The sequence below is a fragment of the Meleagris gallopavo genome, chromosome 11 (genome assembly GCF_000146605.3).
Source record: "Meleagris gallopavo isolate NT-WF06-2002-E0010 breed Aviagen turkey brand Nicholas breeding stock chromosome 11, Turkey_5.1, whole genome shotgun sequence".
In the NCBI taxonomy this organism is placed as follows: Eukaryota; Metazoa; Chordata; class Aves; order Galliformes; family Phasianidae; genus Meleagris; species Meleagris gallopavo.
In genome coordinates, this window is record NC_015021.2 from 22877714 (window position 1) to 22900246 (window position 22533).

The 22533-nt window shown below is 43.4% G+C and overlaps 2 protein-coding genes across 8 annotated transcripts in view; both read left to right on the forward strand.

The window, feature by feature from the left end:
- Positions 1-22306, forward strand: part of GPR149 (G protein-coupled receptor 149) — a 132050-nt gene extending 109744 nt beyond the window's left edge. For 3 of the 7 annotated variants that reach the window (XM_019619238.2, XM_031555032.1, XM_010717035.3), the window contains 2 exons: positions 1353-1828; positions 16576-22306. In XM_019619238.2, the coding sequence (XP_019474783.1) occupies positions 1353-1828; positions 16576-17148 (1049 nt within the window). In that variant the 3' untranslated portion in view covers positions 17149-22306. The remainder of the gene's footprint in view (positions 1-1352; positions 1829-16575) is intronic. The other 4 variants (XM_019619229.1, XM_010717038.3, XM_010717036.3 and 1 more) reach the window with 4 other exon arrangements.
- The window catches only part of DHX36 (DEAH-box helicase 36), an 18130-nt gene continuing 17280 nt past the window's right edge, over positions 21684-22533 (forward strand). The window contains exon 1 of the mRNA XM_003209277.3: positions 21684-21716. Coding sequence (XP_003209325.2) covers positions 21684-21716 — 33 coding nt within the window. The remainder of the gene's footprint in view (positions 21717-22533) is intronic.

The following is a 22533-nucleotide window of genomic DNA, read 5'->3' on the forward strand; positions in this document are numbered from 1 at the left end:
GAACATTATTTGGAGCAGCATAAGCGATTCTCTGCGTTCTTGTGAGATAGCTGGAGAAAAGTAAGCTGGCTGCTACTAATGGATAGTGAGGCATAGAAGCTTGCTGAGTTTCACAAGTCGCTGGCAGAGCTTTCAGCAGAGCTCTGAATTATCCTAGTTTCCCTCTCCTCTCCAAGATGTATCTGCCAGAATCTGACTTCTACTGGTGAAATACATGGACCATGTTAACTGTGGCATGGGGAAAAAGCAACATGTTAATTGCAAGGAGATTATAAAGAGGAGAACAGCTATTGTTTCTACACCTGCCCTATAGCTAGCAAATCATAGTGACACAAGAAAGCAAGCTACAAAGGACAGGGAGGGCTATTATCCCAGTACATTCATGGAGTTAGTTCAAAGCTGAAGACGTACTACACAGCTTTGGTCTCAAAAATTTCACGTTTATTGCATGCTTATAAAGATTACCTGAAGGTAACCGAGAATAGCAGACCTTTACATGATAATCCCTTTAGAATTTTCTGAAGGCCTTTTTTTCATTGTGCCTCTAGGTAAAACCAGCTGCAAGAGAATGTGCTGTCTATGCCACAGCCTGTCTCTTTGGATGCTGCATGACTTTTGTCCTTTTTGTAATGAACTTGGTCATGTGGTAACTCTCAGAGAGGCAGTAAACAGAAATGCAGCTGTCACTCTGTGAACTTACCCTAGTGAAAAACACCTTTAGGTTTCTGTAAATGTGGGTAACATGATATTTATGACTCAAATTTTGCATAATGCTTTCCCATAAACTTCCTGCTCACAGTTATTTGTGAAATAAATCTCCAGTGTTCATGTGTCTGTGCAGAGGTGTTGTATTCTGAATTACAAATGAAAATACAACTCTTCAAGTACTCTGAGAGAAGTATGTGCATTGAAGGTTGATTTTCAGTATTCAGAAATGTTTCATCATTTTGTACAATTTTTCACCTTTAGGACTGTGGCTGAAACAGGCTCTGGGGGGAAAAGAAAGGTATTACAAAATTCAAATACTTTTTTGTGTGTAGTCCATAAAACATGATGCTCCAAGAAAATGGCAGGCAACCTAGCAGTTTCTTGGAGTCCTTGTACTTTGAAATGCAGCATTTCTGAGTTCATTGACAAGGCAGTGCTATCTGAGACATTGATTCTCAATGGTTCTTTCTTTTTATGCATAGCAATATGCAAAAAAAATGGGATGTGGGTTTGGGTTTGGGTTATCTCTAGGGCTGGAGTATGTATTCCATGTTTTAGAAAGTAAGTTTCATTACGTATGTAATCTCATTTTTCTTCTTGGCTTTGACTCTTCCTGATAAAACATTTCATTCCTTTTTGTTCAGCCAAACACAGAGGTTTCGAATTCAACCTTTCCTTCCAGCACAGTTATGGAATCTATCGAATATCCCCTGAGAGCCACCTCCACGATGGCGATGGTAAATCCACGTCGTGCCACAACCTGCTGGTTTGCGAGAAACCCTGCGAGCCGCCGAAGGGAGGTGGCGGCGGCGCGGCGCGGGCGGAATTCAGCACCACGGACAGCGCCCGGCCGGACCCTGCGGAGTTCAGCTTCAGGGACAGCCTCCGGCCCGGCCCGGCGGGGCTCAGCACCACGGACGGCGCCAGAGCCGGTCCGGCGGGATTCAGCACCACAGACAGCACCCGGCCCGGCACCGCGGGGGTGCGCGGAGAAACGGCCTCGGGCCTCGGCAGGAGCGTGGATGGAGCCGAGAGGAGGCTGTCTCACGAAGAGGGCCACAAGCCAGAGCTCACAGACTGGGAGTGGTGCAGAAGTAAGTCGGAGAGGACCCCTCGGCAGGTAAAGTGGATTTTTGCGCTTGTTTTTATTTGTAGTAAGAGTTACTGTTCTGTAAGGCATAATTTTTGTTTACACTGAAGTTTTTGTTAGTTCTGTTGATAGCATATTTATTTTTAGTAGAAAACTTACTCAGTGTTGTATATTTTAGTAACTTCACTCCTATTGCAGATTCTGGTCCTGCAGTGCTCCCTCACTTGTTTCCTTAATCATAGATTTTTAATTATTACCTTGTATATACCAGCATAATCTGTATATGGCAAGAATTCAGTATGACTTATATTAATTCATCTTAGTGAATAGGATTTTTCTCTCCAGATGATTCCAAAAGCCTGTATTTTTAAGAGTATTTCCAAGTAGCAGGTGACATTTCAGTCATACTTACATTTTGTGTAGGGAAAAAGGGAGAACTGAAAAAACAAACCTGAGTGGTGGAACTACAGATGAATGCAGGTTTCAGTCAAATCACAAGGACGCCTAGTAATTTTTCATCCATTTCCTTAAGAATGTAGACAATTATCAGGAAGAAGAAATTCTGAGTAATCTTTTAGCTTTGTGAGAAAAGAGTTTGAAGATGGAGTCCTAACTTGTCAGTATTTGAATTTAATGGTTTCTTAAAGATGTCTATGAACACAGCCGTAGTTCTTGCACAGAGGTCCTGATTCTGCTCCCTTGTATTTGCTGTCTGCTTATAGAATCTGAAAGAGCTTTTCATAGCTTAAGAGTAGTATCAGAACCCATAGTTTTTAAGGAGATATCATCTACAACTAATACAGAGTTCCTTGCTTTGTGACTCTTTCACCTATAGATGTATCTTGTTGAACGTACCCCCATTACCACAGAAGCTGGGCTTTGCTCTTAATGATCAGATTGCATAGCCACTGTTTGTTCCAAGTGCTGAGTCCTCATTGGAGTAATCCTATCCTTGTCAGGCTGATGTCCCCTGTCAGTAACAGCAGGATCGGGGATTTCCTCGGGTTGGAGGCACTTTTGTTCTGCCATGACAATCCTTGTTGTTAGTGCCCATGCTGAGAGTCTCTGCTTCAACTTCTGAGTTGTGTTCAGCAGTAAAAAGATGGGAGAGAGAATTGCCCAGAACTGCCACTTGTGGAGTGACAGGCTGAAACTGGATCCAGCAAAAGGACAGCTATTATTTCATGTAAGAACACAGAGGAGAACTGCCAGCTTTTGTTTTTATAGTCAGTGTTTGTTTAAGAGCAAAAATGTCACAACAGCTATTGCAGGCTGAATGCTGAAAAATATTTAATCTCTTAATTTAAAAGATAAAGATTGTTTGTGGTTCCCTTGTCAACTGTTTGTTAGACTGGCAGTGAGTGTGAGGTTTTCTGTTTGCTGAAACTCTGATGTTACCAACCAAAGGCCAAACATGGACATGAGGTGTCCATGTCTAGTAGAAATAGAAATGTGCAGCAGCTGCTTGTCCCTGTGGAGTTTACATGTTTCTCTCTTCACATACTGGGCTCTGGAAGGCATCTCAGGGTTGTCTGAGACTGTAAAAGGGCAGTGGTACATTGTGTTACCTGCACCTGGTCTGGGTGCCTTCCTTAGGCAATGGTGTTTATGCTCCAGTTCAAAATTTTGGTCTGCATTATAAATGTACATACTGACCTGGCAGTGTAGATGTATACCCATTCTCTAAATAAACCAGTGTGGTTTTGTGTGCATAGAAGAACATCATTTTAATGTTTTAGATGTGACATAGTCACAGTTTTGTTGCTGTAAACTGGCTAAGGTACCTGAAGAGACAGTCTTGCCTACTCTTTGGAAGTTTCTCTTGGTGGAATCTAAAAGCAGTCAGGATCAGCTTTCAATTCCTAGTGCGCGAGCAGCCAGAAAACACATGTCCAAGGATGAAAATGGAGAATGTTAAAATATTTTTAAAATATTTTATTACTGCTATGGCTTAAGAGAACCATGTATTCTGGAGGCAGTGCTGATGAGCTGGGTGAAACTTATGTTTTTGTTGCCTTTTTGCAAAACTAGAGCTTGTGATAATCTTTCCAACATGTCAATTCAGTGAACCCCACAGTGGGCGCAGCCTCTCCCTGCTTATTTGCTCGTGATACGTGCTGCTACCTCAAACCTTCCCCACTAAGGCAGAGCAGGAGGCTGGAAACTGGAAGCCAAAGCCATAAGCCAGAAACTGAAGCCAGGCTGCCCAGCCAGGTGTTAGGTAAGCTCTGAGGGTTCTGCTGTGCTCTGTACCATTCAGTAGATGTTTGGCATTACACTCTGTGTGAAAGAGGTTAGATCCTGCATGACGCCCACAGGACAGGAGCTGCAGAATGCTTTAAGCTGGAAGGGACCTCTGGAAGTCAATTAATCCATCTCCTGCTCCAGGCAGGGCAGATCTGAAAGCTAGAGCAGTTTGCTCAGACCCTTGGGCATCCATAGATGAGATGTATAAGATGTATTTCATATCTCAATAGCAGAATCTCCTCTCTTTCTGATAAACACAACTTTATAAATTGAGTCAAAGTAGGAATTTGTTTGATATTTCAGATTCGATTGATCATCCCTTTCATGAAAAATCAAATGTTCACTCCCTTGCAGGGTGCAGTGATGAACTACCGTTTGTGGGCAAAAGTAAATGATGACAGAACCTGTTTTTAATCTAGTAGTTCTTGCTACCCTGCTGTGTGCCATTATCTCCCTTTGGCTCTCCTTGCTGTAGTTTCCAGACAGGTTTGCTTTTCCCATTTCCCATGGCTGCCATTTCACGTTGCTAGACCTGTGACTTTGCTTTGAACAGGTACAAGCATCTTGTTGGAAGCAGTTGGCAATGACTGCGTGTGGCTGGCTGCTTTTGCCCCAGGGCTTTATATGTCACTTTTGGGCAGACTTCTTGAGTACTTGTGTTACAAGGAGTCCTAATTCATCCTTTTTTGACATTTTCCAAGTTATAACCCAGTGTGCAATTGCCAGGCATTAAGGGTCCTATGGTCTAAAAGTTCAAGGCTTCTAAGTTACAGATGTCCTTCTTTCTGACATTCAGCACGAGCTTTCAGAGTGTCACAGTGCTGACATTTGCTTTGCTGGTGAAAAAGGGCAGTGTATGAAATTCCTGCAAGCCTTCTAAAAAGAACTTTAATGCACTTCTCAGATAAATGTTGAGAGAAAGATCAGTTTGAGCCAAACATTAAATTAGGTGGAAGCCTTCCCTTTTGTTCAGTCTGCCTGGAAGTGCCTGAGTATCTAAGAAAAGTCACTTTCTCCTTGTCTCACTATTATTCACCGTGTTAAGGACGGAGACTTTCTCTGGCGTTTATTGGTCATGTACTTCTGCTTGCTTTGCCAATTAAGCTTGCCAACTGGGGAGAAGATAGCATACCTTACCAGGAAATGGATGATTATCCTAACAGGATGAAAGTCCCTCATCTTCAGTACTTTCAGATTGTAAATGCTTGATAACAGAAATAAGTATAGATGTGCTTATTAGAGTACTTCCAGCTTTCTGTTCAATAAGCAGAACTTGTAATAACTTAGAGTAGGAGGAAGAATAGCAATTACAGATAAATTTTCTGTATAGCTGCAAGTGGTGTGGTAACTGTGTTCTTATGTGCTGAATTTCTGCATAGCAGAAGGTACAGCTAGTCAGCTTGAGAACTTAGTGAGAAAAACATATTATCATAAAATCATAGAATTGCTTAAATTGGAAAGGAGCCTTAAAGTTCATCTAGTTTAACTTCCCTGCAGTGAACAAAGCCACCAGCAGCTCAGTCAGGTGCTCAGAGCCCTGTACAGCCTGACTGTGTCTTCGAGGACAGAGTATCCACCACCTCTCTGGGCAACCTGTGCCAGTGCCTCACCACCTTTATTGTAAAAAAAACTTTTTTATATCCAATCTAAATCTCTCCTTCTTTAGTTTGAAACCATTTCCCCTTGTCCTGTCACAACAGATCCTGTTAATGAGTCTGTACCTTTTGTCTTACAGCCCCTTTGAGTACTGACAGCCTGCTCTCAGGTCTCCCCAGCGCCTTCTCCTCTCCAGGCTGCACAGCCCCAGCTCTCAGCTGTCCTCTTAGGAGAGGTGTTCCATCCCTAAGATCATTTCTCTGACCCTCCTCTGGATGTGCTCCAACAGGTCTGCATCTCTCCTTTGCTGAATACCCCACATCTGGATGCAGTAGCCCACGTGAGGTTTCACAGCACGGAGCAGAGGGGCAGGATCACCTCCCTGCTGGTGCTAAGCCTCTTATGATGCAGCCCAGGATGTGTAACTTCAGCCCCTTTGCAAATACTTGTTGAAAAAGGACAGTGATTTGTCCTACAGGAAATTAGAATGCGTTTTACTCACACAAAAATTCTATATCATTTCTATTCTACTACCTTGTTTGAAAGCTTTTAAAAATAAATAGCAGTAAGTACCAGCAAATTTAACAGACTCGAGTGTAGTTGCAGGGAAAAATACATTCCTTATAGAGTTCACTGATGTGCTTTTAGCTTATAAACTCCCCTTTTTTTTTTAGTTTTGCGAAGTATTTGTGTTAGAAGCTGCCAAACTCCTATCACAAATACTTGGAAGCACGAGTGACAGGTGGCTGGGAGGGAAGAGGAGGAAGCAGCTGCTCATCTCTGCTACTACAGAAAATCCATCTTTGAACTTTTTCTATAAAGGTTTTTATCCACAGTGTATCGCAATTCTAAAGAAATGCAGCAGTTTCCTTGGCTTGTGTTTGGCCTTTCTTCCAGATTTCTTTCATTTTCGTAGCCAAGGGCTGATAGGTAGCTCTGCTGTAGAAGTACTGCTCTCTGAGCATGCAGCATTTCAACAGAAAAAACCCAAGGGCAGCTGGAGGGGGACAGGAGAGCTGGATCCCTGTTACTGAGAAGTATGTGGAAGGAGCAGCATGGCGTAATACAGTAAAGTGCTTGAATAGAATAGAAAGTGAATGGAATGGAATGGAATGGAACGGAATGGAACAGGTTCCTTGAGTTGGGAGGGACCTATAAAGACCATAATGTCCACCTGCAGTGAGGACATTTTTCTGTAATGCTGACTTAAATATTAGGTGACTTTGGATGATAGACATGTCTTCTTGCATGTTGATACTTGAGCAGTTGAATGTCACCTATTTCCTTTTCTCACCTCTCCACTCAAACACTTTCCTGCTGTGTCATGTCCATTTTTTTCTTTCTTTCTCTAATACTTCCCTGTAATTTTACTCAGCCCTTTCACCTAGAAGCTGTCATTTTGCCTTTGTAGCAACATGGGAAAGGTGAGTGCAAAAGGAAAGCCTCCATAAATCTTGTCTTGCTGCAGAGCTAGCACATGGCAATGACTGTGCTGACAAAATGAAGGCAAAGGTGGGAATACTGTGTGCATTGCTGTGCAGTAAATCACCGTGTTTATAGGTAAAAAAAATCCTCTTGGGCTGCATTGTCAGGGTAGGGACATAGCTGGGTTTTCCCCATTATGACTAATGAAAGTCAAGAGGCTGAACCACATACAGTGCTCTGGAGATATGTCCCCTTACGTTTCTGTCCTACAGAGCCATCTTGTACGTTTCCTTCCAGCTCTCTGTCTATAGCAGGAGATTTTCAGAGGTGTTAGATGGTTGTAATCATCATACGATGGTTTTATATGGTGTTCTCTCAGTTACTGAAGAAATGTTAATCTTGAATTTCCTATTCCTCTGTCCCCCAGAGTAGGCACTACATATTGGGTAGATTAGCCCTATGTACAGGCCACTGCTCAGAACTCCAGAAAGCTGTGCAGCGACAGACTTGCTGAAATCTTACTGAACTCTGGCATGATTTCCATCATATTTGAAGGCAGCTTGTGCTACGAGGTGTAAGTAATGGCCCAGAGAAGGAGTGCATCTCTACTGAAGAGTGAGCTGGGTACAGAGCTCGAGGTGCTGCTCCATCAGCCTGGTACAGGTACAGCTGCAGAGTGGCTTGTGGTGTAGCAGGACTGAACCATACAGCTGCACTGTGTTCAAGCATTAATGTGTGCAAGGCTGTGTGCTTGTCTGAAAGTTAATCGGCTACTATAAGTGATTACTGAAAGGTAATTAGTTTCAGCCAAGTGGGAATTGGCCAGTATTGAGGACTCCGTGGTTCAAAATAGCACAAGCAGTGAATCTTGGTGAGAGACTTCATCTTTGCAGATTTAAAGTAGTTCCCTGATTCCCACTGGGAGATAAAAGCCCAAAGATTTTCTGGTTAGGCCCAGCCCTGCAGTGGCTGCAGCCTTGGTGCTCACCTGCAGCCCAGCTGGACAAGGGGTGAGAGCAGCAGGCTGCTGGTGAGGGGAGCAGGACCTGGGGACATCAACCCAGGCAGCATCCCTGCATAGCCTTGGGAGTGGGGAAGTCAGAAGCAGGTGTGGATAGGTCCTTTGATTACTCAAACATCATCAAAATAGACAAAAAAAGCCTGACAATTTCTACCAAAGTTTGTAAGTAGCAGGGGTGGTTAATGGGTGCTTTGAATCAGCCCCCAAGTGCAAGCATTACAGCTTTTAGTTTGGTAAGTACTCCATTATAACTAGCAGGATTTTGTCACAGTCTTCACAAAGCTGTGATTACAAGAGCTGCTGGTATTTCAGACACCCAATGCCAACAGCCACTCCAGTATTTCAAGGGAAGTAACTCTTAATGGAGCTGAATATTTTTCAGTGCTGGCTGCAGGGAAAGGCACAGCAGCTGGCCGGCACCACTCACTTGCCTGAGATGATTGAGGGAAACAAGAGATGAGAAGTGTTGCACCAGATGACATTTTGTTCAGTCTCTGAGCAGCAGGCACCTTGCAGAAGGCTGCCCATTTTTATTCATGGTTTGACAGCAGAACTTTTTGTCCTGTTATTTTCAGACCATAAAGTAGCAGTGAGAAAGGTATTAATCACTTTGATTTAGATTTTTGGACAGTAGAGTGCCAGAAAATACATGTGATGTCTTTGATTTTCTGTTGAAGCTGTGTGCTGCTTGGAAGGTGGTACTATCGTGGAAAATGCTGTAGCTGGTTGTCTGCTCACCTTCAGTTCTGGGAATAAAGTTTGGCTCCATCAGTGATTTCTCTGGAAGGAAAATGGCATGAAAGGAGAATGTGGCAGTGTTTTTTATTCGATACCTGTATAGGCCAGCTGTAATTGAGAGGGAGGCCAAAAATTGTCATTTCTAAATCTCTCTCAGCTGCATTGTTGAAGGTTACCTTTAACATCTCATAAAATAGCAGTGTGTCCCCCTTTCCTGTCCATAAATGTGCCATGTATGTTTTTGCCTCTAGTTAGGAGCCTTCAGGCAGTAGAAATCTGCCAGGCTTGCAATCTTTATAGGTTAACTTTTCTCTTCCTTTTCTGGTTTGCCTCAAGCAAACTCTTTCAAAAGACTCTGTGTATAGCATGTATTTATGTTCTCTGCAAAGTGAAAGGGGAAGTGTGTGTACGTAATTTCACTTAGGAGGAGTCGGTGCTGTATCTCTTTATGTCTGGAGTTTGAAGTTTTTTTAGCAGTGATAAATGTGCAGGGTCTGTCTTGCTCCAGATGGGCTGTAAATATTCCAGTAAACGATGAATGGACTTGAAGATTGTATTTGCTTCCCACAAGCCATACAACTGTATCTATGCTAATTTATGGTGGTGTTCTCATCCTGTATCTTCAAGTAGTGGTTGGAATCAGTCTAGCATTTCTCCATCTTCTAACTGCTGCAGGAAGCTGCCACTGGCTGATACCAGTGCTCTCTCCTCAAGGGATCCTTGTATCTTGAGTCTAATGCTACCTCATGGAGTAGGAGTAACAAAAGCTGTTCCAGTAAAGCCAGTCCATTCTAACAAGTTCTCCATTTGTTAAGGGCTTGTGCTTTTCTTCACCACGTTTGTTGATCACTGTATTTTCCTAGAAAGCATAAACACATTCAGGTTAACTGTACAGTGCCTGCTGCTCAGCAGAATGGCTCTTAGAGTGGTGCTTGCAAACAACCTCAGAACTTTTTCTAAGGGTGGCAGTACATAAATGAAATAAACTTCACCACGTGTGGAGAAAAGGGCAAGGCTTTGCAGCTGCTACAGAAATGGGAATTAATGTGAGCGTACCGTCTCCCATACAGTACTGAAGGACTGTCTTGGGCTCATTTCCTTCAGGTACTCAGACAGCTGAGTACAGAAGTTCTGACACCTCAGTGCTGGTATTCTTTCCTTGGGTGCCTCTGTTGTGTTTGGGCCCGAGGCCTATCCAGATGGGACAGGCCAACAACAAATCCAGGCTTTCAGGTCATCTGAGGTGACCTTGTCTATTCTTGTCATACCCTGAGTTGAGTCTAAATTTACTGCAGACAGCCTCTCAAAGGGCAAGTCATTGTAGTAATTAATTTTGGAAAGAGGAAGACTAAGGCTCTGTTTTGAAATTAACAGAAAACACATTGTCTCTGAAAGGAAATGATGGAATCTTTACTGGAACCGTTCTAAAATCAAACGTTTTTAGCTGGAATCCATATTCCATCAAAGTCATTAGGAATACAAATTCATTAGAGCTTTATTCATAGTACTGGTATTTTTGTTTGGGAGGCAGTGTGGTCCCATGGCAGTGGTGTTGGACCAGGACACAGCAAAACATGCCTCCTGCTCATGGCCCCGCAGCACGCTGCTCAGCAGCACTGGGGGATGTGTCCTGCTCTGTGAGCTCACTTCAAAGCTCTCCTGCCTTTCCCAGAGACAGATGTGCACTGACATAAGCTCTGCCTCCCTCTAATGCTCATGTTACACCTGTCTTAGTATTCTAGAGCCTGTGACTCATGGAATGATTAGCGAATCTACCAACTAACTTATGCTGGAGTCAACTGAAGCAGCTGAGAGGCTGCAGGAGTTTATCAACTGCTTTGTACTCCAGTGGCTGCCTCAGGAGGCTGCAGCTCTGCCTCTGAGGCACCTCACGTGGCACTAGGCAGCCAGGCCTGGGCAGCTACAGCAAATTTTGGGTGTCTGTTTTGAGGATGCATCCTTTTCACATAGTCAGAGAGGAGAGCCCTTACCTTAGGTGCACTGGAGTATCCTCCAGATGTGCTGCTTACCTTGGATCATGTTGGAATTTCAGGCTGCTAACACGCTTCCTTTCTTTCCCCAAGTAACCTTTCTTCTCCACTGGCCGTTACAGTGATGCAACAGCAACTTATTGTCATTAAAATCAAACAGCTGTGGATGACTTGAGCCACCACTCAGGTCAAGTAAGTTGCTGAACAGTTTTTTTATTTTTGATTTCAGTTGCTAGCAAGTGCTTCCTAGCTAAGAACTTACTTCTGAAACAGAGTCACCTTTGGTCACAGGAAAGGAAATACTGACTGATAACTGTCTGGAGAATGGAGCAAAGTGAGGCTTTGCTTTGCCTGCTCTGGCAGGGATTTGCTCCATGGAACAAATTGTTAACAAGAAATCTTGGGAAGTGTATGCTTAATCCGGGCACTGGAGAACTGGGACCACTGAGTTTAAGCTCTGTGCAGGACAATGAATCCAGCCACGTTTAATAGAAAATCAAAATACATGTAGAAGTGTTCAGTACCTGAAATATTAGTGCTACCCTCAAGGAATTTCCTTAGCTTCTTCCAGCAGAAGTTATTGATCACTTGTAAACTACAGTTCTAAACAAATTATTTTGAAAGTCAGATGTAAATACCATCAGAAGCAGTATTCAAAGTTGATGACAGTCGTACTTTAACATTTCTGTAAGTGCCCAGCTCTGCCAATTGCTGGTAAGTCCTGCAGACACTAAGGGGGGCAGAGGGGTACCATGCATCCTCAGCAGGTGCTCACCAGCACGTAGAATGAGGCTGTGCTTTGACAAGTGATTAAAAAAAAAAATTTCCTGAAGTATAATTCGAACTTAATACTCCTTTATTAATTTTTCACATAAGTATAACCATTTTTTTGAAAACCAGATAGAAAAGGGCATTTTGTTTCTACTGGTTTGCGAGGAGGAATAAATACAGTGATTGTATGAAAGTTACCTTCCCCTTTCCTCCCTTCTCAAAAAAGTCACAGGTCAGAAACTTAATTTCTCTTCAGGGCAAACAGTGGATTTCCTGGGCTCTGTAGGTGGCCCAGCAAGGCCACATGAAGTCGGGTGACTCCTGTGGGCCCTTTCTCACTGCCCTGCCTGGACCAGTGGCTGCAAGGTGTGGTTCTGTCCCCTGCGCAGGCTGAAACCTCCCCTTTGTCACAGTCTCACCTGGACCTGCTGGAATCAGCCAGAATGGGAGAGGAGAGCCCAGCCTGAAACTGCAGTGATGCTGCTGAAGGTTTGCCTCGTGGCAACAACTCTTCTATGAAATCTGGGAGGTGGATGATTTAATTTAATAATGAAAGCATTTGCTTTATCAATTATGTAGAGATTTCTCTGTTCAGAACGCATCAGCACTCCTTAAGGAACAAGTACATTTGTGATTTGCTTCATTGTAATTTTTTGTCATGGCTCGTTAAAAAATGCATGTGCTGGTACACATAGTCCTCCAGAGAGAGCTGTGCCCCAGATTCCAGCAGACAGAACAGCCTGCAGCCACCTCCAGCAGGAGCAGCACAGGAGTGTGCCCTGCAACCAGACAGTGGGAGCGAGCTCTGCACACACAGCAACACCAGGCAGGGCAGCTCCTGTTGGCAGGGAGCTCGGGGTGAGCATCACAGCCTCAGAGATCCTGCAGCATTCCTGACTGCTGAAATGCATGGGAAATAGAGTAAACAATCTCACAAATTACCAACCTGATGTTTCTGTGATGCAAACCTGCAGAAAACAATCCTCCAGAGGGAGAGTTGGGGCGTAGTGCTAGTTTGTAACTTTCGTGAGACTGGGCAAATCTTAGGAGATTCAATTAAAGCCAGCTTCAGCATAGAGATGGCAGTTTTGGCTTACAGAATGTTTTGATTGGGGAATTCCATGACTTCTTGAATTGAAACGTTTGAGCATTTCTGACCCAGAACCCTTCAGAACTGCCAGAAATGAAGACATGAATTGTAAAAAGATGTGTATTTCTATACATATATGTATGGACAATAAATAAATACTTCTGTGTATGTATGCCTATGTGCATGTAAAGAATAAGTATCTTTAAGTAGATCTAAAAACCAGAATATGCTTAATTTTCTGCATACTTTTAATTGTAGAACTAGTTAAAGGTGTCTGTAATTGGCTAATATTTCTACTGGAATTTTCCTAGTTAAAAATATGCAGTTTCTGGGCTTCCTGGTTGGTGACCAGGCACATAAGACAGGGTGTGTCTGCTTCATTTCAAAAAGTAAATATCAATTTCTCAACAGAAGACGGACAGAGAAAGAGCCAATAATTCTACCATCATTGGAAAACATCTTATTTTCCAGAACTGGAGTAGTCAGTGCAGCAAGTGAGGGTTGTTCATTGTCCTCCAGGTCCCTCTGACAGATCTTCCATCTTGACATTCACTCTGACAAATCTGTAGTGTTTTATAAAGCAGAATGTAACCTTGCACCGAAGTAATCAGTTCTTATTTAACCTATTATTTCGTATTCTTTTGATGTCTTTCTGCATAATGTAAGTGCTTTTTTAGACAGTTCTTCAGACTCTGAGCTTGATTAACTGCCAGAAATGCAGACACGCTTAACTGACCCTGCAAGGACTTCCAGTGTTGATTGCTGAAGCTAGGTGGGCTGGAAGCAGAGCTACAGGGCTTGTACCCAGCAGTATCTCAGTGTCCAAGGGAAGCACCATTTAAATGCATGTTACCAAATTATTATATCCGCGCTCAGTGTGTTGCACTATCAAAGAAAGTGAACTTGCACCTCCGTGAACACTGCTCAGAACAGTTAGCAGGCTTTGCCCACTTGATCTTATCCAGATCTGAGTTTGCTGCTCTGTCCTCTGGTGACGTTAGTAAAGCATCTGGGGTGGAAGATGAGTGGACTAGAACTTCCTAGAGAGAAAACAGAAAAGAAAATAGTTTCACTTACGTATTTCCTGGAGGAGTGGTCCTGATTACTACAGAAAATACAAGTGACAACACCTAACTAAAAAGTGCCCCATTCCTTGTTTTAAAACAAGGGCTGCTGGTGCCTGCCCTTAACAGAGCTGTTCTCCAGGAGTCCCAGTGCCCCACCAGCAACTGGGAGCTAGCAGTGAGGTGCTGGACCTGACAATCGTGTGTGGGTTCTTTGCTGCCTCTATGCACAGCACAGCTGTTGTCTCCATAACTGCGTATGAGAAGAACACTTGAGCACCATTTCTGTCTGGCAGATATATTGAGGAGACTACTACTACAACTTTGATTTCCTTCCAGCAGGGCAACCCAGCTGCTAGCATTTTGTCAGCCAGATTTCTTTGTTGAAGGACCGTGTGAAGTCACAGTCTGGCAAGGTTTTTCCACGCAATGAAACCTGTTTTCCTTCTCATGCTCTTTAGTGAAGGTGAGGTAATGTGTCACTTGATTGAGCTGTGATTGTAAGTTCTGCCTTGTTCTGTGGAAGTCTCATCACAGCATTGCCTTTAATAATGAGCAAGTAATTGCTTTTCCCAGCTCCCTAAGAAGAATTTCACCTTTCCAGTATCTGAAATGTCTCTCTTTCTACTCACTTTCTCAGTATTACTGGAAAGGAAACATAAGCAGGACTGTTTCAAGAGGAAGAGCTCCGTTCAGTGCCTAAGCAGTGCTCACGCTCCTCCCTGCTGCCAGTATTAGACCTGTTTTTCCTATTCCTCCTCTTCCTTCTTTGTATTCACACTGTTTGCACAGGGTAGATCAGTAGCCCAAGAGGACAACACTGGAGCTTCTGCTTCCAAGGGTGTGCTCAGTGTTTCCCTGTAACTTAACAAGGAAAGACTGCTCCTCTTTGAAGGATTTCAGTGGACTGTCTTCTGTTTGCAGGTAGATCTGTCCCAGCATCCACAGACAAAGAGATGTCCCTGCTCTCCTAGGCATGTCTCTGTCTCATCTCAGCCCTCCCTTGCACTCTACAGGAAGAAATACGAGTGCTGTCCAAACTCTTCAGTGCTTCAGACTTCCACATCCTGATAAATCAGCTGTTTGTCTTCCTCTGGTTGCTCCACTCATGTCATGCTTTGCCATTTTTTCACTTTATCCCGTGAGTGCTGTATTATTTTTTTGTATTCCCAAATCTTCCAGAAAGGTCTGTGCTGCTGAGGAGGGACCCTGTGTGTGTCTGCATAGAGAGGAAGGACAGGAGGAGGAAGTTCAGCCTGTGATCTGCTCCTCCAGACAGCATGGAAGCACTGCAACTGGAGAGGGAACTGCAGCACCGAAGGAGTACACTTGCACTTCACATAGCAGTGTGATCTGGGGATACCTGAGGTAGATTTAACAAAAGGAGCCCTGAAAGCATCATAGCAAGAGCAGTGCAGAAGTGTGATTAGGGTGAATCACCTTGTGGCTGGCAGCTTTTCAGTGCTCTCAGTGCACATTTCTAGGTGGGAGTGGAGCTGGTTTCTGCCACTTCTCCCAGTTTCAGCAGTCTCTCTGTTGTATGTTTCTGTCTGACCAGTGCAGCCCTTCCACGTAATCTGCCCTGTCCCAGACCAGTGCTTCCACTGCCTGCCAAGGAATGTGCCTTTGGCAAAGCTGAGGTTTGTTTTAGTTGTATTTTTTTAGTGAATAAGAAGTTGTTTTTGGATGCAAATCCTTGCACCTCTCAGTAAACAGTCAAAGCCCAATTGTAGCAGACTAGGTGAGGATGAGCCTGTTTGTTCTCTCCGGCGTGAGTCACTGAATGGCTGACCTCCACAGTTAAAAATGCCAGTCTGTAAGGTGAGGAAGAGAGGCAGGATCTGTCCTGCAGCACTGTGAACAGGAACACGTAACGGCTCGCCTCTGAGTGAGCAACCACTGTCTGCATGGGAGCAAACTGCCTCTGTTCTCCATGCAGGCACACATGGTGATTTCTTTGTGTAATGCCTTCATTTATTTACAGCCTCTTGAAACACTTCTTTCGTTGAAACTGCTGAAAATTCTTCGTTTGAAGATGACCTTTAGAACTACAGAGCTGTAACTAAATTTTATCTCTATACTTTCAAGTGTATGAAGATTTCTCTGCTGATAAATTCAGCTTTGTACTAGAGAGAAATCCATATTGGTGTCTAGGACTTGTGTGAAACGTGGGAGGGAGGGAGACCTGGATGGGCCCTCTGACCACCACCATGGATACTATACTTACTTCCATCATAAAAATAACAAATATATGTATGAAAAATTGTTGAATGGTATCTGTAAAGCTGTTTCAGGGATTTTAGCTCAGTTGCTAGGTGGCACCCAATTTAGTTAAGTGCCCAAGGGAGACAAGTGCTGTCAGCATGGGGTCCAGTTCTTGTAAAGTTCTCTGCTGTCATTTTTCTCCTTTGCTGACTGAATGGAGCCTCAGGAGATCAGCATGTCAGTTGGAATTAAGCAGAAATTCAGTGAAGACACTTGAAGAAGTTGCTGCTGTTACTGGCTGGAGAGTGTCTGCTAATGCTGGTTGTCTCACTGTGGACTGGCTGCAATGAAATGTTAATGGTGGACTGTTTCCATAAAGAGTCCATGAGCTGTAGATGAGTCACAGTCACTTCAGACTTCACTTTTTATACTGAAGTGCATGATTATGAACACTTTTTTATGCTCTTTAATAAATCATACGGTTAACTTCAATACTGGCTTCCTAAAACAATGCAAGGAAAAGACTACCACAGTAAAATAAGTGAACAAACTAAGCGTGACTGGTTATTTGTAATAGATGCTAGCTTCTGAAGTTAGCATTAGATAATGGTCCTTCTTTCTCTTTTCAGCGATCAGGTGGGGCCTTAGCTATTCCTCTGTGTGCATTTCAAGGAACTGTGTCACTTCAGGCACCCACAGGAAAAACTCTCTCCTTGTCTACGTACGAGGTAAGCACTGAAGGACAAAAGATAACACCCACGTCAAAGAAAATCGAAGTCTATCGATCTAAAAGTGTTGGTCATGACCCCAACCCAGAGGAGTGTCCTAATTCATTTGCTGACACAAGTGTTAAAATTCATTTGGAGGTTCTGGAAATTTGTGACAATGAAGAGGCTCTGGATACTGTTTCCATCATCAGTAATATCAGCCAGTCCTCCACACAGGTAAGATCCCCATCCTTACGCTATTCACGGAAAGAAAACAGATTTGTCTCATGTGATTTAGGGGAAACTGCTTCTTACTCACTCTTCATACCATCAAACAATCCTGACAGCGATATTAACATAACAATCCCAGACACTGTGGAAGCTCACCGGCAGAATAGTAAAAAGCAGCACATGGAGAGAGGTGGTTATCAGGAAGAAATACAAATGTTGAATAAAGCATACAGAAAACGGGAAGAAGATGGCAACAGCAATTGAAAGACATTTAATCTAAGCATTTAAACTGATTCAGTGGACATTGCTCCTCTTGACTCAAGTTACCCTAACAAATACAATGCCAAGTGTTTTTTGGGTTTGTTTTTTTCCTAGCATATAAATTATTTTTATTTGGGTACACTGTTAAATAGTTAACATTTACAAATGGGAAAACAAATGCTTCAGTGCTTTGCAGCTTTGCGTAATGAAATTCAACTTATTTACGTATCTCTTTATTTGAGGAAGACTTGCATCGAAAGGAATCCTAAATAAAGTCTTGAAAGACACCCTTGCATGCTTGTTGGCACTGGGTGGTCTTCGGGAAGCCAGAATATGAGAGAACAGCTCTACACCCATGAAGATGTAACAGGTTTCAATGACTGTTGCAGTTCTCCTGCTGATGTGCCAGACTTGAAACATTCACTGAAAATATGTAGCACAAGCCTAAGACTAAGCCATGCATTTGGTTAGGGATTGTATGCTGCCTACATGGTTCTACTGCTCCATACGTGATTGATATGTAGTGTCTCTGTAAGTGGCCATTGTATAGACCTCTGAATGTGGGTGGCTGAAATTTAAGCATGCACATTTTATAAGACCAACGTTGTGAAAATGTGTTCTCTTGGCTTGACATTTCTTTCATCGAGTGTGTCAAATGTTGGATGATTTTATGCTGGTTACTCTAAAGCGTGCCATTTTCTGCCTCCTTGATCTTTTAGGAGAGGGGACAGGGCTGTTCAAGGAGGCCAAACTTAGAGACCCAGTTTACCTGTTGACCTCAGCTTGAGGCTGATTGCCCACATTAGCTTCCTGCCCTGGAGCACCTTCTGGAGGAGCCTATCCTTATACTGCCTTACAGGAAACCTAGAGCCAAGTCTGAAATCAAACTAAAACCTGTGAATAGACTGTTTCTTGTCAGATTTGAGGCTGAAACAGTAAATGAAGTCCTTTAGTCTAATGCTTTTTGACTGAGAGCTCATTTTCTGAGATTTTGTCATTCAGCTAGACAGAAGTAGACTTCAGCAGAGTTTTCAGAGGTTTGACTAAAAGTTACACCATTTCTTTAGTTAATAGATTCACTTTTCAGTGAGTGACAACAAAATAACTTAGGTGTTTGCACTCACCCTGTTATCCGCTCAGTGGGAACATAGAAAAGTAAGAACAGCCCTATTTAGCATTCCTTTATGGATTGTGAACAGGTAGAGCAAAAGGGCCGACAAGCTCTGCTTGTGTTCAGTATGGAGGTGTGGAAAGAACAGGTGATTTGCCTTCTCACTTCACCAACACAAAGCAGGCCTGCTGCCATGATCACTGTGTGACAGTGATGTAGAGCTGAGGAGAATCGGGTCAGAGACTGCAGGCTGCTGGGATGGAGATGGATCACTCTGTGCAAGATGTGCTTCTATGTGCTGCTCTTCCAAGGTGAAAACAAAGGTTCTCATAGGACTGTCTCAAGGCTCTTATTGCCGCTGCGATGCTGTGTTACACTTCAGATTTAACAAGAAACTGGAGTAGATGGAGCAATCGGTGGTAAGTCTATTGAATAGGTTATATCCATGTGCATGCAGCACAGAGACACATTCTGCTGTCTCTGGATGTACTGCTTTGCTTTGTGATTGTAGGATGAGCTCAGAAAGTTGCTTTATAGCAGCAGACATGCTCAACCCAGCAGAAGGTTGTGAGGGGGGACGCATTGCATCACTGCCTCGGTTTGGTCACGTTCTCTGATGGGCGCATTTAGATTGTGTCCAGGTTTGGAGGCATTAAGAATCTGCATAGCTGTGACCCTGAGCTCGACCTAATTGTAGAATGTTGTCTTGCTGGTGTGATAAAAATACATTTTCTTTAATGAATCTGTAAATTTGATCATGTATGAATGTCTGACTGTTTCATATTTTATTTTAGTGACTCACATCATTAAACATTTTAAAGTGTCTGGAAGCCCAAGTTGTAATTACTCAGTAGATAACAGCTCCTCACAAAGCTCTAAGAGAGAACTCTTGGTTCCTGTATTTGGTAATTGTCAAAGTGTCTTCGTTTATCACTTTATGAAATGTATTTAGACTTACACTTTTAAATGCTTATTTTGTAATGGTTTTTAAGAAAAAAAAAAGTCTTCCTCCACTGTTTATCCTGCCTGACCTTTTAATGTATTTCAGTGACAGCTTGACATTTGAGGGCAGAGTGTTTGTCAAGGGCTGTTTGAAGGTGACTTGAAAGAGACCTCATCTCTGCTCGGACACCATAGCAACTGACTGAGAAGTCCCTTGGAAAATGTGACCTGCATCAGCCCCTGCCCTCCCCTGCTCTTAGGAGTTGGGCTGTTGAATAATTCAAAGGGTAGGAAACAAGAAACTTCAGAAGAATTTTTGAAATAATCTTAGGTAAGCAGTGTATCCAGTGTGTTGGAGTTTCCCTTCGATGGCACACACATGCACTGAGAAGAAAGTTAAGCTAATAGAGTGACAAGAAAAGTAAATATGTAATAAGCAGAACCAGGCTTCAAATCCCGAATGCCTCAGTTGAAGGGCTAATTGAAATAGGAGATATGGCCCAGTACTGAAACGTACATTTCTTACTCTAGTCATGATGGAATATGCAACTGATATTGTGCTATTTCATAAAAAGTAGTAATTAAATTTTACTTACACACTGTTTTACCTTCATAGATTTGAGGTTGATACATATATTCTGGAACATGATTGCACTACCTGGTATGTATCACTATAATGATTTCCAAGGTGAAGCTCTGACTGGTATGTTTCTCTCATGAATTTTGCAGATTCAGATGTCTCAGAGCAGAATAAATTTTGCTTTTCTAGTCCCAAGCAGCAGCTACATTATCCATGCACTCCTGTATGCTGAACACTTTTGTTTGTTTTATAAACAAGGTAACATTAAAGATCTTCAGTCCTTCAGACAAATCTTTTCTCATAGAGGCGGCCCTCCTGAGTGCTGCAGTGCTGGTGTGCAGCAGCAAGGTTACTCCTTGGGGTCAGAGCTGAAGCGTGGGACCGCTCCGGCTGTGTCTCACCTCACACCTGACAAGTTTTGTGCTCTTGTCAGGAATTGGACCTTAGGGAATCATTAGGAATTCAACTTGGATGAATCTCAGTTCGGATTTCTGAAAGGAGAGCGCTGTGTTCTGACCTCTCTGAGAACATGCTGCTGCATGAAGAAATTATGTGTTTTGCATCTTGATAGTGTGCTGCTGAAGTGGATGAAAAATGAATGTGGGCAGTGGATAAAGGGATTTGAAAAGGCCCAGTAATTGGCAAAATACTGGGAGCATTTTAAGAAATCTTGGCATGTATATGAGAAAGTGATCTTTAAATAAATAGCTACGCTATCCTTCCAACATTTGAACCTACACATCGAATGCAGATACTTGAATTTGTGATGTTTCCTTTAGAATGTTTTTTTTTTTCCTCATTGTTAAGAAGACATGACCGAAATGCAGTAGTTACATGCATAGAAAAGGCAATTTTCCCTGGCATTGAAATCCGATTTATGCACATCCCATTCATGTGCACTGCTTCGGTGCCCAATTACACTTCAACAGAGTAAATCTATTAACATCCCGTAAGTGATGTTCCTGCAAAGTGATGAGGAAATCAGTTAAATACAATTCTTGCTTTTTAATTTGATCATGGTGTGTTATCAGTTGAATGTAATGGCCTTATGCATTATGTATGTTGTGTTCGAGATAGCCTGCAGTTCCGTTCCATTCCTGGGGTGCCCAGATCTCCTGGCACCGTTATCTGTTTTGAACCAAAGTAGATCCTTGTAGTCTCATTCTCAAACCACGCTGCTGTTGAAGAGCAATGAAGGGTGAATACCTCTTCCCAAGAGTTAGGGGAGGAGCAGCTGAAAGCTGCTGTGCTGCTGTGTCCTTGTACCAGATTTGGCCTCCGGAGCCTTCCTGCAGCTCTGTTCCATCTCTCCATGACGGTTTATTCATCAGTCCACATCTTACATTACGAGTGGAATAAAACTGCATAGAAGCTCTCTGTTCGTTCAGGCCTGATTTAAAGGTGGTCAGTCGCTCCCAAGATACAGGAGCACTGCTGCCTGTTGCTTCTGCCCCCAGTGCCCACGCATGCCTTGCCTCACCGTGTGCCTGTGAACAGGGAGAACAGCCGAATAGCTGACAGCTTGTTCTGCTTTCCTCTTGTGACCAGAGTTGCAGTTTTTTTCCTGGTAAAGTTGTTTTTTTTCTTAAGTTTTTTTCCATCAGAGCCTCTAATTCCCAAATTAAAGGTGACCTGAGAATTTTTTTTAAACTATTTTGATAGCACAAGGAATGTTCCTTTAATGATTTTAAAGAGATGACATAGGAAAACTTTGGAAGGACTTGTAAGGTTCTTCCATGTTTGGTTCGCATGGGCACACTGCTCACATTTCATGAAGGGATCTTGTAACATTTCTTGGATTTCTGATGATTTATTTGGTGATTTTCCTTGGCTCTCTTTGCTCCCCAGCAGTTCTGCAGAAAGCTGTGACATTACTGTCAGCTGTGCAGTGAGAAGTGAGGAGGCATGGAGCACCTTCTGGTCTGCGTTACAGCACAGGTGTGGCACGAGAGGAGGGAAAGTAAGGACAGGTATTTCCTGCTGGATTTCTCCTCTCTTTCCCACGTGCCTTCCTTTCATTTACCTTTGAGATGGATTTCCTCATACCCTCCCATGCCTGCGTGCTCTGTACTCGGCTCTGTTCCTTCTGGGTAACCTCACCCAAAGTTCTGCTGCTCTCTGTGCTGACGACTCAGAGATCTTCCTCTCTTCCTCACCTGTTTGTTAATTTGAATTCAAGTCTGAGCTGCTCTGCCATTTCCTTCTACCTGAAACTCAACAGAACTGCAGCAAACCCACACATTCCTTACAGGGGTGCTCTGGGAGCTGCTGTGGGGCATGCAGGAGGCTGGGAGGGACAGAATAAGCAGGAGGTGGGATTGGGGAAGCGTTCGTAGTGTGACAGTGGCACCAAAAAGAGCACTGATTATTGTTAAAGGAGTAATAATTCTGTGAATAGTTTGATATAGATTAAAATGTTTAATTTAACACCCCGGAGAGCACGCCTTGCAGAGCGGTGTGAGCTGTGGAGCGTGGCAGAGCAGTGTGAATTGTAGAATCACGCAATGGCTTGGGCTGGAGAGGAGTGAAAGGACCATAAAGCTCCGAACCCCGCCGCCGCCGGCAGGGTGCCACCCTCGGTATCTAACACCCAGGCTGGCTTTGGACACCTCCAGGGGTGGACGGGGCACCCACAGCCTCTCTGGGCAGCTGTTCCGGCACAGAACTTCCCCCTGACATCCAACCTCGATCTTCCCACCCTCGCCTTCAACCCGTTTCCCCCCATAAAAGCGGGCGGTGCTTCCGCCGCCTGCTG